Raw genomic sequence first — 19,568 nt, 5'->3', positions numbered from 1 at the left:
AAACCATTCAAGTGCAGGTGAGAGGTTATAATTCTAGCTATGAGCTTGCCCATCTTTTTGCACCAGGGCTTTGAAAGGTTTGTATCAATTCTGTTGACTGTACTCCCTTGATGACAGTCACAATTGGTGTTTTAAATGCACTTAAGTTGATTAGGTCTTAGTGGATTGTTTGCTTTCCCAACTATCATATGCTTAGGAAGAGTGGAGTATAAGCCCGGCTAGCTCTCAGGCATTCTTTTATCGATCCCAATGCTCTCATCCTGAAGGTAGTGAAGGTCCCACTGCCATCAATGAGGGCTTACTGCCTGCATGAGAGAGGAGTATGTCATACATTTATGTAAAAATAAACAAAGTTAACCGAATCAAAGAGGGTGGTCCAGTATTTGGAAATAAAAATGAGTTGTATTCCAGCCCAAGGAAGGCACTGGGACCAGAACAGTTCAGTGAATAGGACCTGATTTGCCTTTATCCTGCTCCTCCTTCAAATTTCAACTTTGCTAATGGATATTGTTTGGAAAGCACAGCCAGAGAGGAATCTTGAGTTACTGCTACCCAAATGTTTTCTGTAATGGCCAACCAGTTTCAACAATGGCTTTCAATAACTACAAACCTCAGGTGGTTGCAGGCCCACTGTACCCTACAGAAAGTTTTCACAGTATAGTCTATCATCAGCACCTTTACTCCTACAGACCTTTCCACATATAGAATAACCACTGAAGAAAATTTTGTTTACTCACCTTGTCCTTCTTTCTAAAAGAGCAATAACATTTTTAAATTAATAATCCCATTTTAAGCTTACAATACAGCCAATAGAATAAAAAATTAACTACTAAAGGCAGCAGTTAGAAGACACACGGCTGAAACTAATTGAGACCATGTTTACATAAGTATGTGTATTTAAGTGTTTCAGGTTTAGGATAAGATCCCCTTTGCCAAAAATGTGGCAGCTATATTTGCTAGTCTCCATGGGAAATGTTATAAAGAATCAAAAGCAAACAAATTCTCCTTTCAAATAAACTTGACCCGTATGTTTCAGACATATGTTTCCCTTTGAAACCTTGTTCCTCTTTGATGGTGTTACATACTTTTCCCCCTTTAAGAGCAAAATCTTTGTTGTTATAGCAATATTTTCCCACAAATCTACCACGAGGGCCTCCCTGGTTTCTGAAGCCAGGGCTCAGAAGTCACCTTCACTCCTTGCACACAGCTTCTCCAGGCAGGATGCCCCAAACCCTTTCTATCATTCTGATTGCAGACTTTAGCTATTGCACCATCATCACAGCAATTGGGGGGGAGGGAGGGAGGGGAATCTGAGCGGCATATAACTCAGTGTAAAGGGAAACAGGGTTCCCTTCTGAATTTTCTCCAACCCCTTGCACTTGTGTCTTCTCGCACATTAGTTGATGCATCATTTTCACCCCCTTGTTCCCAAGCTCTCTACATGGCATTAGCTCTAGTCCTTCTTTAGCTAGGATGAGAATTTTTTCAGATATCTGAAAAGTATCTTATCTCACTGTAGATTACAGAAAACTTTTGGATTGTTAACAACATTCTGGTTGTTTTAGAAATAAACCTCACTCAACACATTGGGCAACAGGTTGCCAAAGCACCATGCTGAAACACCCAGCAGGACCAAACGCAAGACCTCCGAATCCAGAAGCAGGAAATTACAATTGCAAGTAAAAGCACTTTAGCTCTTTGCTTGTGAGCAACAGCAAATTTAGACTTTGCTATAAAGCCCACCCACCACAGTGAGATAAAGGCTCACTCCAATATACTCCAAAACCACAATCGCTTATTCCACGTATTGTCAACTAGTTTATTCCACCAATGTACAATTAACAAAAGAGTTACAGAGGTGCTTTCCCCAACTTCTAGATCAGATCTCTCTTGGTTCTGTTCAGCTTCACTCTTTGTACTTTTGCCCTCATTAGCACTCCTGTGTGAGCAACTCCGCAGGGAGTCTGGCACTTCAGAAGTTACTTCTCTTTCTGGACATGTCTTGTTTTAATGATCTGTTTTTAACAGTATGACTAATTGCTGAAAGAGGAAACCGATAATCAGGAGTTGGAGTGTGGAGTTAGAGGCTCCTAGTCCTTAGCACAAGTACTCAACTGTTGACCTGATCATGTCCTGACTGAAGTCAATGGAAGCTTTGACACGGATTTAAAGTGTCACAGGATCAGATTTTGGATTAACTGAGACCCATGTCATTAATGGTAACCTTTATATAGCATTTACATGCATCAGTAGCTGAATTTCATAGTACTATCACAACACCCCAAAAAATCCTGGGTCAGAAATGGGTGAGATCATTAGCCCAAAATAATTCCTACTCATCTCTATAGTACAAATTAATCACTGACTGCAACAGGGTTAACACGGAGCATGTGGTGAAAGTGATTTTTACAAAGAGTCAAGATGATTACTTTTAATGAAAAGAACAATTTTTCTCCTCCACCTCCGACACTTTATCTGTTTAGAGTTTTGTCAATGTGGAAAGCTCACACCTGGGAATTTCATGGTTTCTAAAAATGAACATACCATGTGAAAAAGTATTTCTGGATTAAACCTTTTGTTACAAAAGGCATTTCAACAAAGTTCAGAAGAAAACAAGTTCCAATGAGGGGAACCAGAATTTGTGAAGTACAAATGCATCATGAAAACACAAGATTGTCTGTATTAATTCAAAAGTTCTAACAGGACAAAAAAAGTCCCAGTCAGGACCCAGTACAAACATACCCCCAGACATTTTTCTCCTGACACTGTTCTCCTAGATAATGTGCATGGTAGCAAAAGATACTAGCCTGCTGTGCAGGATGAAACAGATAGCTCTCAGGAGAATTTAACCTTGCAAAATAAATGAGCATGGATATCTAAAATCAGTTACATGTGTCATCTAGAAGCTAAGCTCATTTAATTTCTTGTACGGGCCAGAGGCTGCAAGAGAAACCTACCTTGCACTTATATCGCTCTTCTAGTTTCTTTTCACTTTCCCCTCTTCCATCTATCTATCTGTACATACACACAAAGGAAATAAATTCTCCCTCATGCAACCATTGCACAGGGTCTCAGCAATCAGCCCTGAGACTGGTGAATGCATAAGCAATATCCAGAAGACCACAGCCAAGGAAGAAACCGAAACCACAACTAACCCTCGTCCCTTCCATCTCTGCTGACACCAGGGTCACCCAGAGAAGGGGAAATCCTTGGTACCACCATGATGCAGACTGGCTAGCTGAACACTTGCCTTCCCATCTAGTTACACTGCAATCTCAAGGAAGAGCATTCCCTGGGAACAATGATGCCCTCTGCATGCAGGACAGCCAAGGTGCCCAGCAGATGGGTTTCAAATATGAACACAGGTCCTAGAAAAAGAACATCGGCTTTTGTTAACACTGCTAGATCTGTCCTCTGCTTGTACATTCTCACTTGAAGCTCAACAGTTGTTCAAGTATTTTATACTTCAGCTATAATTAATATAATATATAAACTAGTACAATTTAATTTGTGTATTTCATATATATTATATTCATATTGTATACAGAAATATCTTAACACCAGGCTTACTGGCCAGTCACATACTCCTTGGCCCTAATGAATTTTCATTCAATATGCAAACAAAACCAGAAAACTCCAAGAAAACCTCACTGATAAATGTGCCTGTTCACAGGGCTTTCACTAGCTGAGTTCAGAATGACAAATGAGAGACTTCAGAACCATTTTTTGCTTCAATAAAAAAAAAAATCTTAAGTGTTCTGAATATTCAGGCTTTTGGCACAGCTCCAAATTAAGCAAGAGCCAAATCAAACAAGAACAGTCCACTTGGCTCTACAAAAGGATGCAATGGATTTTGTATGCTAAAGCATGCACTTAAAAAAAGTACAAATCAAACTTTGCTCTGACTATGCTCAAAGGGAAAAAAATTGCCCCAACACCAAAAGCAATCTCTTAGCATGCTTAAATAGCAAAGCTGGGCAGTAGCTACTAACTGATCCAAAGTCCACTGGAATTAATAATGTGTCGTATCTGCATCACACGAGTGCAAAGGTTGAGGAGCTGCTGGTTCACGGCTGCTGCTCCTGGTGGCAGTGGTGGCAGAGATGATCCAATGCAGCGGTTTCTGGAGGACCTTTGGCTAAAGCAGGTGCATTGCCTCTGGCAGAGCTGCAGTAGTCTGGAAGGTGCTGCCTCCAGACCTCCAACTCCTCTGGCTGGTGCAGAGGGAACAAGGTTATAAATTATGCCTTCTCAGGGGCAATGTAGCAGCTGTCTGGGGTGGCCTCAGCCAGTCCTTGTATTTAGGTAGGTCAAGGACTGGATTTGCAACTAAAGCCTGTGCAACAATAGGAGAGAGAAAAGTTTCACCTAGCACACTTTTTATCCTCCTCAGTCTTTGTGTATTTACATGGAAGAGTCCCAAGCCCTCTCAGAAGGATCACCAGATCTGTCGTGAGTGGGTTCAGTGTCACAGTCCAGAATGCACATGGACATGAAAGTGACAAAGGACTGCAGTCTCGTCCAGTGGCTGGGGGGATGGCATCTTACTCCATGACCTCCTGCATTAACTACTTAGTACCACTTGCACCAAAGGAGTACACTTTCATATATATTTATGTAATAAACATGTAACACACTCGCTTTATTACAATAAAGCCTTATTTTAGAGAAGTCAAAGTCATTCTCACCATTATTCTTTTCAAGCCTGACCACATGGAAATTTAATACACAAACACTGGAACTGTGATAACATTCTGTCCCCTCTCATCACATGCTGGAACACTTACTCCTGTATAAGACAGCCCAGGAGGTATTGTATCAAATGCAAGTCTCACATTGTATTTAATCAGACAAGAGGAATTATAGCTCCAATCTCCATATTTTTCTCTCCAGTGAGAATGTAAGGAGTGGAAGGTACATATAAAGCAAAAAAGATGAATAGGCTGCCTAAAGAGAAAGAAAGACTCAGCCAAACAGTTGGGTGTTTGTGCAATGTAAATCCCAAGCTCCAGTGCAACCAACACTTACTCACATAAATGTACCTGTATTAGAATATAAAGCTTAATTGAAATGATCCTATCAGGATCTGCACAAGCAGCATACTAAAAATTAAACACAAGAATTAAGGTTCAACTTGGGAAAAAGCTGGAGAGCATCATCCTGTCTGTCTATAGTGTAGCAAAACCCATACATTTTACAGCTGCTGGTTCCCTGTCTCTGTTCCACGTATCCACATCTGACAGGAACACTTCTGCAATGATATCATACTTGTGCCTGTAAGAAAATCTGCTCTAAATACATTTCACAGGAGAGTAGGGGTCCCTACAAACATTGTACAGGGACTTGCAGACGTCTTATCTGAAGCACACGCAAGAGGAGGGCAGCGGAGCCGTTTGGTAGGTTTGGGAGCAGTCGGAAGGCATCAGCGAATGCTCTTTGCTGGGGTAGCAGGGCAGAGACACACATACACACACAGACTCAATGAAGAGGATGAGCTGACTCTTGCCCAGTCAGTAACTAATGGAGTAATATGGATTGACTGTGACAAGGAGGAACCAGAGGATACTGCAGTGGAAAGAATAAAGTGGAAACACTAGGCTAAGAAAAGGAAGCTTTATGGTGATGAAGAGGTGTGCCTGGAACTCGATTCAGCCTGGGTTTTTAATCATTTATTTATTCACTCACTCAAGCTGGGCATTTCTACCCTACACTTTACGGGCATCTTTGTTCCAGATCTCCTCTTTCTAAAGTATTTGAAAACAGCATGAAGAGACAGCACTCCAAAATTCCTTCCAATCTAGGAAGTACAATTATGCAAGGCTCAGATGAGACATCTCTACTCACACAACCAGCTCCAAAATTGCTACAACTGTCCACATGAATCTGCCTTGATGTAAGGATTTCCAGACTCAAACACTGCAGAGTCACTTTTAATCACAGATGACAACTAAAATGTTTAGATCAGAAAAAACCCAAACCCCAAGTCTGGCTATTAATCCCAATCAGCTTCACCTACCAGGTCAGGAGCACGTATCTGGAATCTAAGAAGAAACACTTCTCTAAGGGCATTTAAGCCTCAGGTAACAAACTAGGAAAGACATATGAAACACAAATGGTCAGTTTTAAGAACTCCCTACCAAAAATCAATCCAGATTCCGATTTTCTCCAAAATACCTATCTGGAGTAAGCTCCCACACAAGGCTCTTTTCTACTCTAAATGATGAAGCTCTAAAATGGAACAGAGAATAGTTTCCCCCCCCCCCCTTTTTTTTTTCCACATCGTAAGAATATGGTGTTTATTTTTCTTCCTTTTTTATATTTACAGAAATGAGAAATAAAACAAAGAGAGTTATTTGTCAAACAAATACTTGAGTACATTAATATTTCAGAGTGGCAACTTATTTTTAATATGACTGATTCACGTTCTTTTGTTTGTAGGGACTCAATTACTACAATCCTCTTGTATTTTTTCCTCTTTTCTTTCATGCTTCTGACTCTGAATCAGTTGAGTGTTTGGCAAAAAGGCAAATCATAGAGCCAATGTAATTAGCCCAGGGGGCCTCTTAAGCACCATTTAAACAATTACCCAAGTAACATTCCTTATCCATTGAGACTTTTTTTGAGCAGAGAAGGACACATGGATGTTCACTTGCTCCTGCCATGAATCTCTTAATTTTTCTCCTTGAATAGCTAGGACTTAAGGAAAAAGACATAATAGAAATGAACAGCAGCAGGCTATGTGGAGGCGGATATAATTATGCAACACAACGGGACAATCATTGCCTTTCTGAACAATCAGAGCTTCCCAGAACAAGAAGTTCTTGACCATTTCCCATTCCCAGGGATCGCTCTTACATCCAGCCATGACTCACCCATTTAGCACTATGAGAACAAGAGAGTTGTTGTGGCTCTTTCAACTGAGCCCTCTTACCTAATACACTTATTGTACAATGTTAGGCAAGGCACCCCCAAAAATGACACCTTCTGGTATTAGCTCTACTAACATGGAAGAAAGGAGTACTCTCCCCAAACCAGAATAATCAATATATTTAAAACCTAGCTAACTGTATTATTTTTTTTACTTTAAAATAACTCTGCAGAAGTTGGAAAGTATCACCTGACTGATAAAAAATGGGTAAGCAATTAGACCCCTTTCAACAATATTCGTTGCAGTACACAGCACACTCCCACCTGCAGGATAAAAAAGTTTTCATAAAGCATGATCTTGATTTCAAAAGTTCCTGCCCATGTTTTAACTCTGGCCACAGCCCATACAGCTAAGTACATGAATAGTCTTTTTGCAGAACTGGGGCTACAGCTTCATTTCTGCAAGCTCTATCTCTGCACGGCATTTTAATGCCATCACTCCCAACAGAATAGTCTAGCAGACTAAATTGTACTTTATTTCAGTGCAAGGTGGTACAGAGTCATTCCCTCACGGGAAATTCCTATAATAGTTAATAGAGATGAATCTAAGAGGGCTGTAAAGATGTTTAATGAGGTTCCATCTGAATCATTCTAAAAGCATATAGAATATAATACAGAATATGCAAGTCCCTTCTTGTAGATAAAAATTATTTTTTTTTTTACTCTACAGCAAAATGATAATTGCTACGTTTATCAGATAATTGTGATAGGGAGCAGGGAGAAACCTAGAAAACACTTGCAGAAAGAATTTTTCCAACAGCGTTTTCCCTTCCAAGAAGAGCCAGACCTAAGAGCTCTCCCCACTGGGGGTGGCACAGGGACTGCTGGGTGTCAGAATTTAAAGCAAAAATCACCTCCCCTGCTGCCAGGGAGGAACTGTAAACACCTCGTTCTGCACTTGCACGACTCCACAGGGGTTTCGAGGAGCCACAGTCTGAAGGGATCTGGGTAGCAAAGCCTCATGGAGGGAACTGGGGCTACCAATCTCATACAGCTTTTCACGGGACATTTGGGTTTTTTAAGGCAACAAAATAGAAGCACTAACACAGGTAAAGAACTGCTACTCCCATGATTCGCATTCAGAAAAAGGATAGGAGGGATTTTGAAAAACTGCCGAGAGCTCATGGGATCATTTCAACTTCCAAATGGAGCTGTTTAAGAGCAAAAACAAAGTTTGCATGCCTCATCTGCCCTTAGACCCCATTTCCCTCAAACACTCACCAACACGCAGTCAGGGACTGTTTCCACTCTGAAGTATTTGAAATCTAATTAAACATGGGGAGGAGTGAAAACAGAGTTGAAGTAGCTCACACAAATTATGTGTGTGTTGGAAGGCGAAACCAGTTATATAGCAGGGCATTAGACTTTCAGTTTATTATTCTCTATCCACTACAATCATGACATATTTGCACAGCTATGGCATCTATTAGGTGTACACGATGAATAAAAACAACATGTTACAGTGGGTCTTATGTCAATGTTTACTTTGAGTAAGAAATAAAAACAGCTGTTACCACAGCAATGGACAGAGCACCCATCACCTGAGAAGCTGTGAAAATTAAAGAACACAAACTATAGATGACAGCACAGCCATAGTTTAGTAACATGATGAGAGATGAGGCATATTAATTTCTGAAAAATTATTCAAGATTTCTTTAAAGATCTTCCACAAAATACTAAACAGCTGACACCATCTTTAGGCAGCTGATAAAAATCTTTGTTCAACTGTGTCACTATTTCTGCCCCGTGTTCATTACAATAGCATTGTCTCAGACAGATAAGAGAAAAATTCTTAAGCAGTACCCTGGAGTCTTAGAAAATGGAGATTACACATCACCTTCATGCATTTCTGTCCAGAATAGATTGCTGCTTGCAATATCCTTTTTCTAGGGCTTTGAACTGTTTGATTTAAGATACTAACACTTCAGCACAAACGTCACTGGGGAGTTGCTTTGAAGCTCAATGTCACCCAGCTCAGACTCTAATGGACCTAAGCTACAGGGTTGCTGTTACTTCCCTTCAGCAACTGTTGCAAAGTTGAGCTCGTTAGGTCTGGAATCACCACTTTCACATGTCATCATGAGCACAGCAGTGCCCAACAGTAAATCAAAGCCCAGTGTCAAGGATCCAAGTCACCTACTTGAATGCTGCCATGATGTTACCTGCAAGGTTGTGCAACCCTCTTGACACTACGGCTGACTCGTGTCACACCGCCCGCTCCCTGTCCTTGCATTTGCCCTGAGCCTCTCCATTCACACCAGACAAAAGAATTAGAACTTTAACACCATCCTTTTATCATCTGCTGTCACAGAAAACAACATCACAATATGTGTAAGTGTACATTGTCCACTACTATCATCATACAACCAACAGCAACCAAGTACATACACAAAAAGGTTTGGTCATTCCCCTCTACTGGAAAACAGGAATGGGCTGCTAAGCTGATCCTAATGTGGCCTCTCATGAATGTCTCAAATCCAGAGGGATAAAAAGCAGCCCAAAGCCTGTGAATATTCTCATTACTTTCAACAGGACCAAAGTTGGGTATGTTCTTAAGTGACAGGCTCCTACTGTGGGCTGGTGTTTCCTTTCCGTAGGAAGAACTCTGTGCAGTCAGGACTTCTTCTAAGCTAGACATAACCTCAAGTAGAAAAATATTTTTGTTGCTACTGGTGGTATTTCTACAACCCGCTGAGACCAGGCACAGCAAGTGACTCAGTGACTCCAGCAACTAGCATCACAGCATACAATATTTTTTAAAGCTACAGCAAAACTCAAGAGTTCTGAGTAAGCAGCCATGCAATCCATAGGAAAATTTAGTTTCCTCAAAATAGGATCCACAAATGTCCAGCAGCCCAAATAAGGACCCCCTTGGGCTGGTCAGCAACAACATTTGTGCCTTAATGATTACCTGTGGGGCTGAACTGCCTTCCCCAGCACTCATGGGGAGAGTGAAAGACTAAGCGTGACTTTATGGTCTAGGATGTCAGACACTATTTTATCTGCAAAACCAAGTTGTGATTCACGATCCGCAACTATTTATGTGTTCTATTTAACAACTAATCAGGGAGGTTGAGGAATCAAGGTCTAGACTTGGTAAGTACCACGCATTCCTTTTAATGAGCCTGTCTCTGGTACAAAAAGCTCCATCTCACAGCACTTTGGAAATCAAGGCTTACATCTCAGAGGTAGAGCTTGTAAGGAAAAGCAAATCTTTTAAAGTCTGACAGCTGATAATGCAGAGGGCTATGTCCGAAATGTTTTTCCCCCATCTCTTTTTTTCTTCTTTTCCCAAGATATGCACTGTTTCTCAAGTCTCTTCTCTAATCTTGCTGATCTAAGCAGCAATATGAAAACCTAAAATAATGTTGTTGGAGATGATTAGACTATCAGAGCAAATTAACCCCCTGGCAGCTTGGCTAATAGAGACATTTTGTAACACACCAGGAACTAGACAAACAAACAAAAAAGATGCTGAATTTCTTTTCAATCTAGTCTCATCTAAATTATGAATTAATCAGCTTTTTGTGCACTGGAAGTTTCTTTTCAAGAGAATACTACACACAACAGCACACACCCCTCTGAAGAGGTAGCACATATAGGGCACAGTGGGATTTCAAGGCAGCACAGAGCACCCCAATTGGGTCCCAAAGGAAACAGTGATGAAAATAGGAGTCAAATGCTCTATACCTTACAGGAAAGCTCAGCATCCTGTAGAAATTAACTGTTAAAAGCAAAGCAGCACTTCCCACAATCCACATGCCTTCTGTGGAAGTTTAACTGTAAAGTGCAACCAGAACATACAAACAATTGGTATTCTTTGTGTATGTGCTGTCACAAGTGAGGAGTGGTAGTCTGCCAAAGCAGAACCCTCAATCAATCTGACAGTTTGTCTTAAATAATGAAACCCACAAGCAGCAATAAAACAATACAGATAAAACCATCAAATGTTAAGAGTTCTACTGAGCCAGGTACCTACTCTTGGATTACTCCCCATACTTCCATCCTATCCCAAATCCTCCCCCCCGCAAACCCTCAGCTGTAACTTGCTGATGTCCCCCCAAGTATCATCCCAGCAGGTCACTACAGCTTTAACATATGCACTAGGTTTTAAAGGTTTGTCATACCATTTTTCTCGGGGATACTAATTTCCATTCAGACCTAGAGGCTCACACACTTTCTTGCTTAGAGCAGCCTTGGAACCCAACAGCTTGTCAAATAATCACACTGAGGGTTCCCAGGAGATTCCCTAATGCATCACATCACAGGCTTTTTCAGACAGCCAGAAAGCATTTATCTTGGTTTAACTAAAATCCAGTCCCAGTAGTATAAAATTTCCCCCCCCCCCCCGCTGCAGGTTTGGGAGGACAGGGGTTTACATGGCATGATCTTTTAACAAGCCACCATTGTTTCTAATTAGGCAAGTAACCAAGGATTTAATTAACTGTTGTAACTTGAGTCACACAAGTGGCTAGTAGTCTAAGCAGAAATTAAGTAGAGGTGCCTCATCTCATCTTTAACCAGCCTTGCACGTACACAGGCTTTTGCAAACACCAGGCAGAGCAAAAGCTAGCAGGAGACACACTGCACTTCAGAGCTGTGTCTCGAAACAGAAGGAAAAGAGCTGGAGGCACCAGTGTGCGTTCAGCACCATGTGCTGCAATGGATTTGGAAAAGCAGCCAGGAATGACTTCACCAGTTTGCAGAGACTAAAAGGGATGGGGAGGGAAATCACATACAAGACGGGAACTTAAACAAGATGCCTCAATATAAAGTTTCTGAAACTCAGATATGCCTGTGCATCTGCCAAAAGTTAACCAAAACCTTCAGCTCCAGCACTCGAAGCAGCATTGATAGCTAGGAGCTCTCTGGCTGACTGCTGGTGCAATAATTTTGTTCTCTTCCAGTTATGGTCTCCCCTTATAACAGCCCCGATCAATTCCTTCTACTTTTCCAATCAACATACAAGGGAAAGTTTTCAAACATACAAGCCTGAAGTACAAAAGTCCAAATGTGTTTTATAGTTGGGTTATATAAAGTTATTATATAAACTATATATATAGTTCAGGTTTGTCTACACTCAGCTGGTGGGATTTCACGTCTCAGTCTGCACCTAGAAAAATGTAGGTGTTACCTGTCACATAACCAGGGAGTCTGACAATCACACGGAGACAGCCCTGGATTTGTCTCCCAGAGCCCACAGATTTCAACTGCATGTGCACTGCGGAAATGCCTGCTTTCACAACGCAAAGAACACTCCTACAAGTACTACATGCTACCAACGGAATTAAGTCTTGCAAGACTTCTGCATAATAGGGATTCCACTTCACAGGCAGCTGATCAGGGTGTTAAGGACAGTGTTTCCAAAAGGGAGGTGATAACTTTTGAAAATCAGTGCTGAGTACTCTATGGACTTCAGCACCATTGAACTTCACTGCTCAGTTCCTGAACACACGGGATCTAAGGTCTCTTCCCAGTTTACTGATTGCAAAGCTGTGCTCCAACGACTGTCACGGTCAATCAGCAAATTACTTCCAAAGCAAGGAACACAGACTCAGCCTTCTAACAAATCCACAGTTTATTCTCAGCACTGAGGAGCACATTGCATTGTAGACATCAATAGAATTGCTCAAGCATCACATTTTTTTAAAGGCTTTTAAAGAAGGTCAGGGAAGGATGCCTGTTTTCTCTTTTCTAGGTAGCTTCAATTTCAAGTTAATAATCAGTTCCTTTTTAAACTTTACCAAACTTGACTCACTGCTACCACAAGACTCAAGTGAGCTCTTAACCTCTTCACTTGTTCTGGTGAGAAGCACCTGGGAAATCTCTTTGATGGGCTGGAAGACTGGGAAGAGTTTCTCCAGTTTCTCTGAACTCTGATTAAAGGTTCATAAGCAAGCAAATTGCTTTTATTTTCCCCTCTTAATAATTGACTTTACTGAAAAAGAAATACAAAGAAAAATGTGAACAGAATACTCTGAAAGATCCGAGTCAGGAAGTTTCCATTTTGTTTATTCAAAATGGAAACACGAATGGAGGAACTGTGTCTCAGGTGAGAACAGACTGCAACCTGTGCTGCCTGAGATACACACTTTTCTTTACACAGTGTAAGAATCATCCACTTCGTTTTATCTGTCCTTCAGAATACAAGATGTATGTATAAAGAGAATGTTTAAAGCACTATAAAATGAAACGTAGCTTTCAGAGACTATGTCTTGTTTTTACATTCATGCAATAGGTAAAACTGGGGGTCTGAATTTTTGAAGACAAGACCTTCTTTTCAATTGAAAATGTACCATGAAATGAGACAACAGAAGCAAGTCTGAGGGCTTCAAACTCCTTTGCCTTCAGATGTCAACTGAAATGCTTTTGTGCAGTGAAATCACTTAAATATTTAAGTAATGCAAAGCTGCATAGGAAATGAAAAATGTTTTGTTGCAATTCACATCTGGAGACACACATGTACGCCCAGAAGAGCATCCCTCCAAATCATTGTCTCTCTTCATTTCACTCTGACTGCACTAGTTTCAAAATATAAAGCAGTATTAAAAAAAAAAAAAAAGCACATTCTTCATTTCACAGCTGTAAATCAGCATCTCATTTACTGTGGAAAATAGGTACTCGGGATAATATGTCCTAAATTATGGGTTAACACAGAGTGAACTCAGCTCTAGTTTTGGTCTCATATATTCTGGTTAACTTCAGCTTCAGTTAGTCATTACAATAGCACTTGCATTTGCAATGATGCTGACACACTGCAGTATTAAAAGCTGATAAACCAATAATGAATCACAGGTAAATTTCAGGGTATTAAAGGTTATTTCATCATAATGTAAATTTACAATGCCAGTATGAAAAAATTTGTTTGATTTTAGAAAGTGTTATTACTTGTGTTTCTTTTCTATGCAGCAGGTAGAACAGCTGAGGGCAGTGGCACGCACAGACAGCTCCTGAGCAGTTTACTCCCAGGGAGGCTCCAGCAGGTCTTCATGTAGAACAGGCAGAGTTAGTGCTGGAGATCCCCCTTTTGCACGACCACTGCCTCCAAAATGGCTATTTATGGCCACATGACAAAGTCTAGTGTTTGAAATATTGAGATTTAGAAGCAGGCAGTACACAGATGTTATCATCATAACTACTTTTTCTAGCTATGGCTGTTCTATAGTGCTACTCTATATGTGCATCTTCCTCTAGGTTTCTCGCAGTTCTCTATATACCTAACACAGCCCTGCTGTCAATACTCATTAGGGACTGACATATAAAGCTGCTTCAAGCTGATGGGTGTAATAGCTTTCCCAACTGCATTTATCCTTTATCCTTCTTCCAATCTGTAGATTTATTATCCCAAGTAATTATCTGTTGTCTTGGGTTGATTTGTGTGCTGGACAAAGGTAATTCAGTCACATTGTTTAGAACCTACATCCCTTCAGGAGCAGTGAGCTGCACTGCAAAATCTGTAATAAGAAGCCTGAGGGGGAAAAAAAGTATCACTGTTTTTAACCTCTTTTCTCTAATCAGGACAGATAACAACATCATCCCCTTTCTCTTTACTTACCCTGCTCAATACCTCCTGTAAATCGGGTTATCGGGTGGTTCAGCACCTTCTAGAGTGAGTTAGAGATTATCTGCTGCACAGCAGAGTAACATAAGATGCTTTGCACTCCCGCACCTCTTGCTTTAGCCCTGGGCTGTACGGTGCTCCGCCAGATCAAATGTGGCAAGAAAAACAGATGGAAGGATCCTTTAATGGTGAAGTGGCTGGAAAAGTATTTAGAGCTACAGAACAAACACAGCAATGCACCCAGGCCAGGCTTTTCAAAGCTGCCTAATGCATTCAGCTCCCCAGTACTACAAATAGAAATCAAGTACCCAGATCCCTACTTACCTTCGAATATCTCAGCATACACATGCAGCTGTGGGTTACTCTCTGGAAGTTAACCTCACAAGAATAGCTTATTTTCAATACGGTCATGATTTTTTCCCCTTATTTGCAGCCTGCTGGGTGTGAGGGCAGTTCATAAAAACATTCAAGAATAGGGTCTTGCCCTAAGGATTTTGCTTTCTAATGCTTACAGACAATACATCCAAAATGATGACTCAGATGAGAAAAGCATGTGTACACAGAAACTGGTGAAGCGCCAATCACGGCAGCTCTGCTGAAGCCAGTGGTGTTAATTTATAACAGCTCTGGGAAGTGACAGAAGACCTAAATGATCTTTATTTTAAATATTGCTAGGGTTTTTTTTTGTTTTCTGTCCTACACTGATGCTACTTTTCTGCTCATAGTTTACCCAACTGCTAGATGTAACAGTAATTTTCCTTACTGAGCAGTCAGCACTAAGTGTAATTCATCTCTCTTTTGGGGGCTCAGAAATCCTTCCCAATGGTAGGAATGCAGGGCAATATTTTCTTCCTCCTTCTCTACTTCTTCAGCTTTTTTATCAAGATTTTCCCATCCATATTACTGTCGGTAACATATGGTAAACCTGAAGCCTCTTCCATCAGAGAAAGTCAAAGTCTTTTAGGAACAGGACTGAAACAGGCGTCCCACTCCTGAGAGTGATGCTGACCAACTGTTTGCATATAGAAAATGCCTATAAAGACTTACCAGAAGTGACAGAGTAGGACAGGAACAGAATCTATATCCTATAACCTATCAGGATTGTTTGAACTACTTTCACAATAGCCCTCGGCTGACTAGATGCAAGAAAGGAAGATCTGTGTTTATTCAGACAGTGCTCCTACAGCGTTAATGTACCACCACGCATAATTCGCTTCACTGTCATATTAGTCATTCTCTTTGACTTTACTGGTGTTCTTGGGCTGATAAATTTATAGATACAGTAATAGGATTCTGAATTAAGACACAATTTAAGAACACAGTTTCAATTGTAATGATTTGTGGATATGAGGTCATTTAAACCAGTCTACTTTCCTTTTGCCAAAGAAGATTTGTAGCTATTATTCCCCCCCGCCCCCTCCCCAAGCAATGATCACATGCTGTTTGCTTCAGTGCTGGATGTTGCAATACCTCAATGAATAATATACAAGCAGCAGAAAATAAACAAAGCCACTATGCCTGGGGATAATGTGTGGTGTGTTTTTCTTTAGGATGATTAGAAGTGAGCGCATGTCACAGGATGTAGGGATTGCTCTGCAGGGAACCCACGAGTATGGGAGCATACTGCCCACGATCTAACCGGGCACATGGCCACGGAGAAGGTTAAAGGTGCCCTCAGGCAGACCCAGCATATGCACTGGCTGCTCCCTGACCGCTGTATTCGCTTGGCTTTTTTTCCCTGTAAGATACAGGCACTTCATGGATCCTTCTTCCACATCTAGGAAGTTTCACTGAGAACAGATTTCCACCACAGAACCAGGAAGCTTAACTTGGCGGTTCAAAGTAATTTTAAGCAAAAATGCAAATCCTCTTTTCACCAAAAGGGTTTTTCAGGAAGAGAACAAGGCCTGAGCTCTACATTTGTGATAACACAGAACCACCAATCTGCCAAAAAACGTCAGACTATTCACTTCAAATAAAGTAGTCACCTGTTCTCAAACCCAAAGCAAATCCATTTTGTCCATAACAGCAAGTCACACTGACAACTACTGGCATCCCATATTATCATCTCTATCTATCGTACCTCTCAGCATGCAAATGATATCCTCGCCTAGGCAGTCCGATTAATTTCCAAGCAAATAAATACATCCCCAGATTTCAATAAGCTTGTTTATCTTCAACTCACTTTTCAGGAAAATAAAGACTGTGACACAGACCTTCAGAGGGTGATCCCCTCTCCCATCCACCCAGAAAACACCCAGTTCATTGCCTTTGGATTTCTTCTTTCACCACAGATATGCTTGTTATGTGGAAAAGTATTCTCTCCTTTGCAAAAAAGGATTTTCAATAAAAGATAAGCAACAACATCAGAAAAGACTTCTATAACAGAGGTTTCACTCAGTAAACAGGTGTCTGGGAGATTATTTCACCAACTTAACCAAAGCTGCAAACATCAGAACGATTCTGGGATGACTAAAATCTGTTATTTTGAAATAAAAGCCTTTTATCTGCCACCAGACACTTCCTGTTCTAAAGGCTATTCTCCTCGATAGTTGTCAACTATGTATTAATCTAATTCATATAAGCCTTAGAAATAAATACTTTCATGTGCAGCATCTTTTGGGAAACTCTCATTCCCTGAGGTTTTAAAGAACAATTGTTGCTTAGCACCATGGAAATTTCCCTTGAATTTAAAGCCTGGTAACAAGGAAAAAAAGATACATCAAATATTTCAGTGATTAACAAGTTCCCAGTCTTTGTCATGCTCAAAGGATTTTCATCCGATCGGTAGGGAAACTGCTAAAGAAGAAAATAAAAGTGTTCTGAGCCAGTAAGGCAGTTCTTGTGTTCCCAGGTCCTGTATTCACCACTCTTGTCCAAAATAATGGTACTCACTAGCAGTCCCTTACACTCAAAAACAATATCAAACACATTAGGCCTTATTTTAAAGGGCATATTATGAGTTGGCAAAGATGCTTCTTAACTACAAGTAGATAAAGAGCCCTAAAGAGCTCATAACAAAACCACTCTGTGTGGGAGAGGCAATGCACTGCCAGAGCGCTTAAAGAAAAGCAGGTAATTGAAGTTTTGCTACGTTTCAACTCCATACCTGTGCAAAAAACCCCTGATTTTAAAAGCTCCGTAAAGCAGAGAACTTTTCTCATGCCTTACTGTCTGTGATTGCACAGAAACAGCCCCGGTAAAGCACCGAATTGCTGTTTTGTATGCTGTTGCATACCGTGGGCATGTGATAAATGGCATGGCATACATGTTAAAAGACTCCTAGCGACTCCTTTCAATCCTCTTCACAGCATTGGAGGAGGAAAATAATGTATCTCAGTGACCAGGAGCAACCTCCAGTGTGGATTAACTTCTAATTGGCTGAGAATCATCCCATGTCCAACATCTTTGTGTGCCACCACATTAGAAACATGCAAAAACCACCTACCGTACCTGAGTATGAACTGGTCCACCGTAGAATTGTTGGCAATTGTCACAAACACATTCACAACCTCTCCTTGTTTGATAGGCTTTGAGGGCAACCAGACAACAATATTACTATCCAGCCGGAGCTCTGTTAGCCGAGAAGTCTCCTGGCCTCGATAGAGGCTGACAGATCCAATCCTCTGTAGGTGGGACATGGTCTCATCCATGCCATCTTTTCCTGGCCGGATAGCATTTCCCTTCCTTATATCCCCAGCAGTACACTCTCCCTTCTCATCCCCCTGTTGAATGGTATAGTAAAGCTCAACAGGACTCCCTTCAAACTGATCCAGTGGCTTCTTGCGGCCCGTGACAACGGTGGGTGGGTTGAACCAGCTTGGCAGGAGCTCCAGCTCTGCCACACACAGACCCAGATCCCCTTTCAGCCTGCAGCTGCTTCTGACCTCCCGTGTTTCTCGGAAGGCAAACACCCGCAGGCAGGGCAGCCGTTCCGTGGTGCTGTAGTCATCCCAGTCCCTGCCCACGATGTAGAACAGGACCTGGACTTTGGGCTTGCTCAGGTAAATTTTGTTGCTCATCAAGTAGGCCTGAAGTTTCCAGTTATAAGTAAACTTGTTGGCAGATCCAAAAAAGCTGGAAGTTAACATTAGGTCCTGGGGTACAACTTGTTCAACAGAAAAAGGTCCATAGCTGGCATTTAACACAGGTGGTCTCCTGGCTTTGTATGGGAAGAACGATTCCACCCTGGACTGCAAACTGGAATTTCTCATAAAGTCCTGGTTGGCTTCTTTGAGGAAGAAAGATGTCTCAGCGCTGAAGATCTGGTAGCTCACAGGTAGGTACGTTGGTAATGAAGAAAATCTCTGATTATTGTCCAAGACCCCCCGACACTCTGTCACTAATAAAAGAAAAGGTGATGAGAGTTAGATCAAATCTGCTTATAAATTCAAGGGGACATTTAGCACAACTTTAGTTGAGCTACCTGATAAGTTAGGGACAAGCACTATTTCATGAAAATAATACTTACAGTGTAGCTACATGTTTAGATGTAGCTAATTCTTTTTTTCATTGCATTCATAGAAGAAAAAAAATGAAGGCTTTAGTGCTACCTTGCATTTATCTGCAATGAATGTTTTGTCACACAGGTGATGGATAAAGGTTTGCCTACAGCATGATCAATTGTTCATACTCCTGAAGGAGCAGGAGGAGGAGGGCTCACCAGCAGAAGCAATGCTTGTCCCAAAAGCTATTTTACAGGGCTGAACTGAATTGCAGTAGTGCTTTGCTAATACACAGCGAATCTATACAATGCCCATTGAGAACTTTGACTGTCACCTGGATGAGAAATAAATTGGTTAGTTGTCACTGCTATGCAACGTCTCACCTCCCTTACAAAACCTCAAGCAACTTGCATAAGTTTGCACACACCAATTCTCTTAAGGCCTGGCCACAAATCAAAGTCAAAGCCTTCCAAAAGCAGTTCTGTAAGTAAACGGGGTGTCTTTTAAACCACCCATGTGCTCACCTTCCCCACTTTTATTTCTGGTCATGCGATCCCCTTCTAAAATTTCCACCCACTTAAACTTCCCTCCTGTCTTTCCAATCTCTCTGTTCAGTTACAGCATGTGTAAGGTAT

The 19,568-nt window shown here is 41.2% G+C and overlaps 1 protein-coding gene across 1 annotated transcript in view; it reads right to left on the bottom strand.

The window, feature by feature from the left end:
• Window positions 1-19,482, bottom strand: part of TMEM132C (transmembrane protein 132C) — a 135,723-nt gene extending 116,241 nt beyond the window's left edge. The window contains exons 1-2 of the mRNA XM_010073087.1: window positions 19,458-19,482; window positions 17,942-18,830 (exon numbers count right to left, since the gene is read on the bottom strand). Of these exons, the coding sequence (XP_010071389.1) occupies window positions 17,942-18,830; window positions 19,458-19,482 (914 nt within the window). The remainder of the gene's footprint in view (window positions 1-17,941; window positions 18,831-19,457) is intronic.
• Between the last annotated feature and the right edge of the window lie 86 nt (window positions 19,483-19,568).

Source organism: Pterocles gutturalis, unplaced genomic scaffold, assembly GCF_000699245.1.
Source record: "Pterocles gutturalis isolate BGI_N339 unplaced genomic scaffold, ASM69924v1 scaffold537, whole genome shotgun sequence".
NCBI lineage: Eukaryota > Metazoa > Chordata > Aves > Pterocliformes > Pteroclidae > Pterocles > Pterocles gutturalis.
Note: the sequence above shows the minus strand (reverse complement) of the source record. Positions and strands in the feature narration are given on the sequence as shown.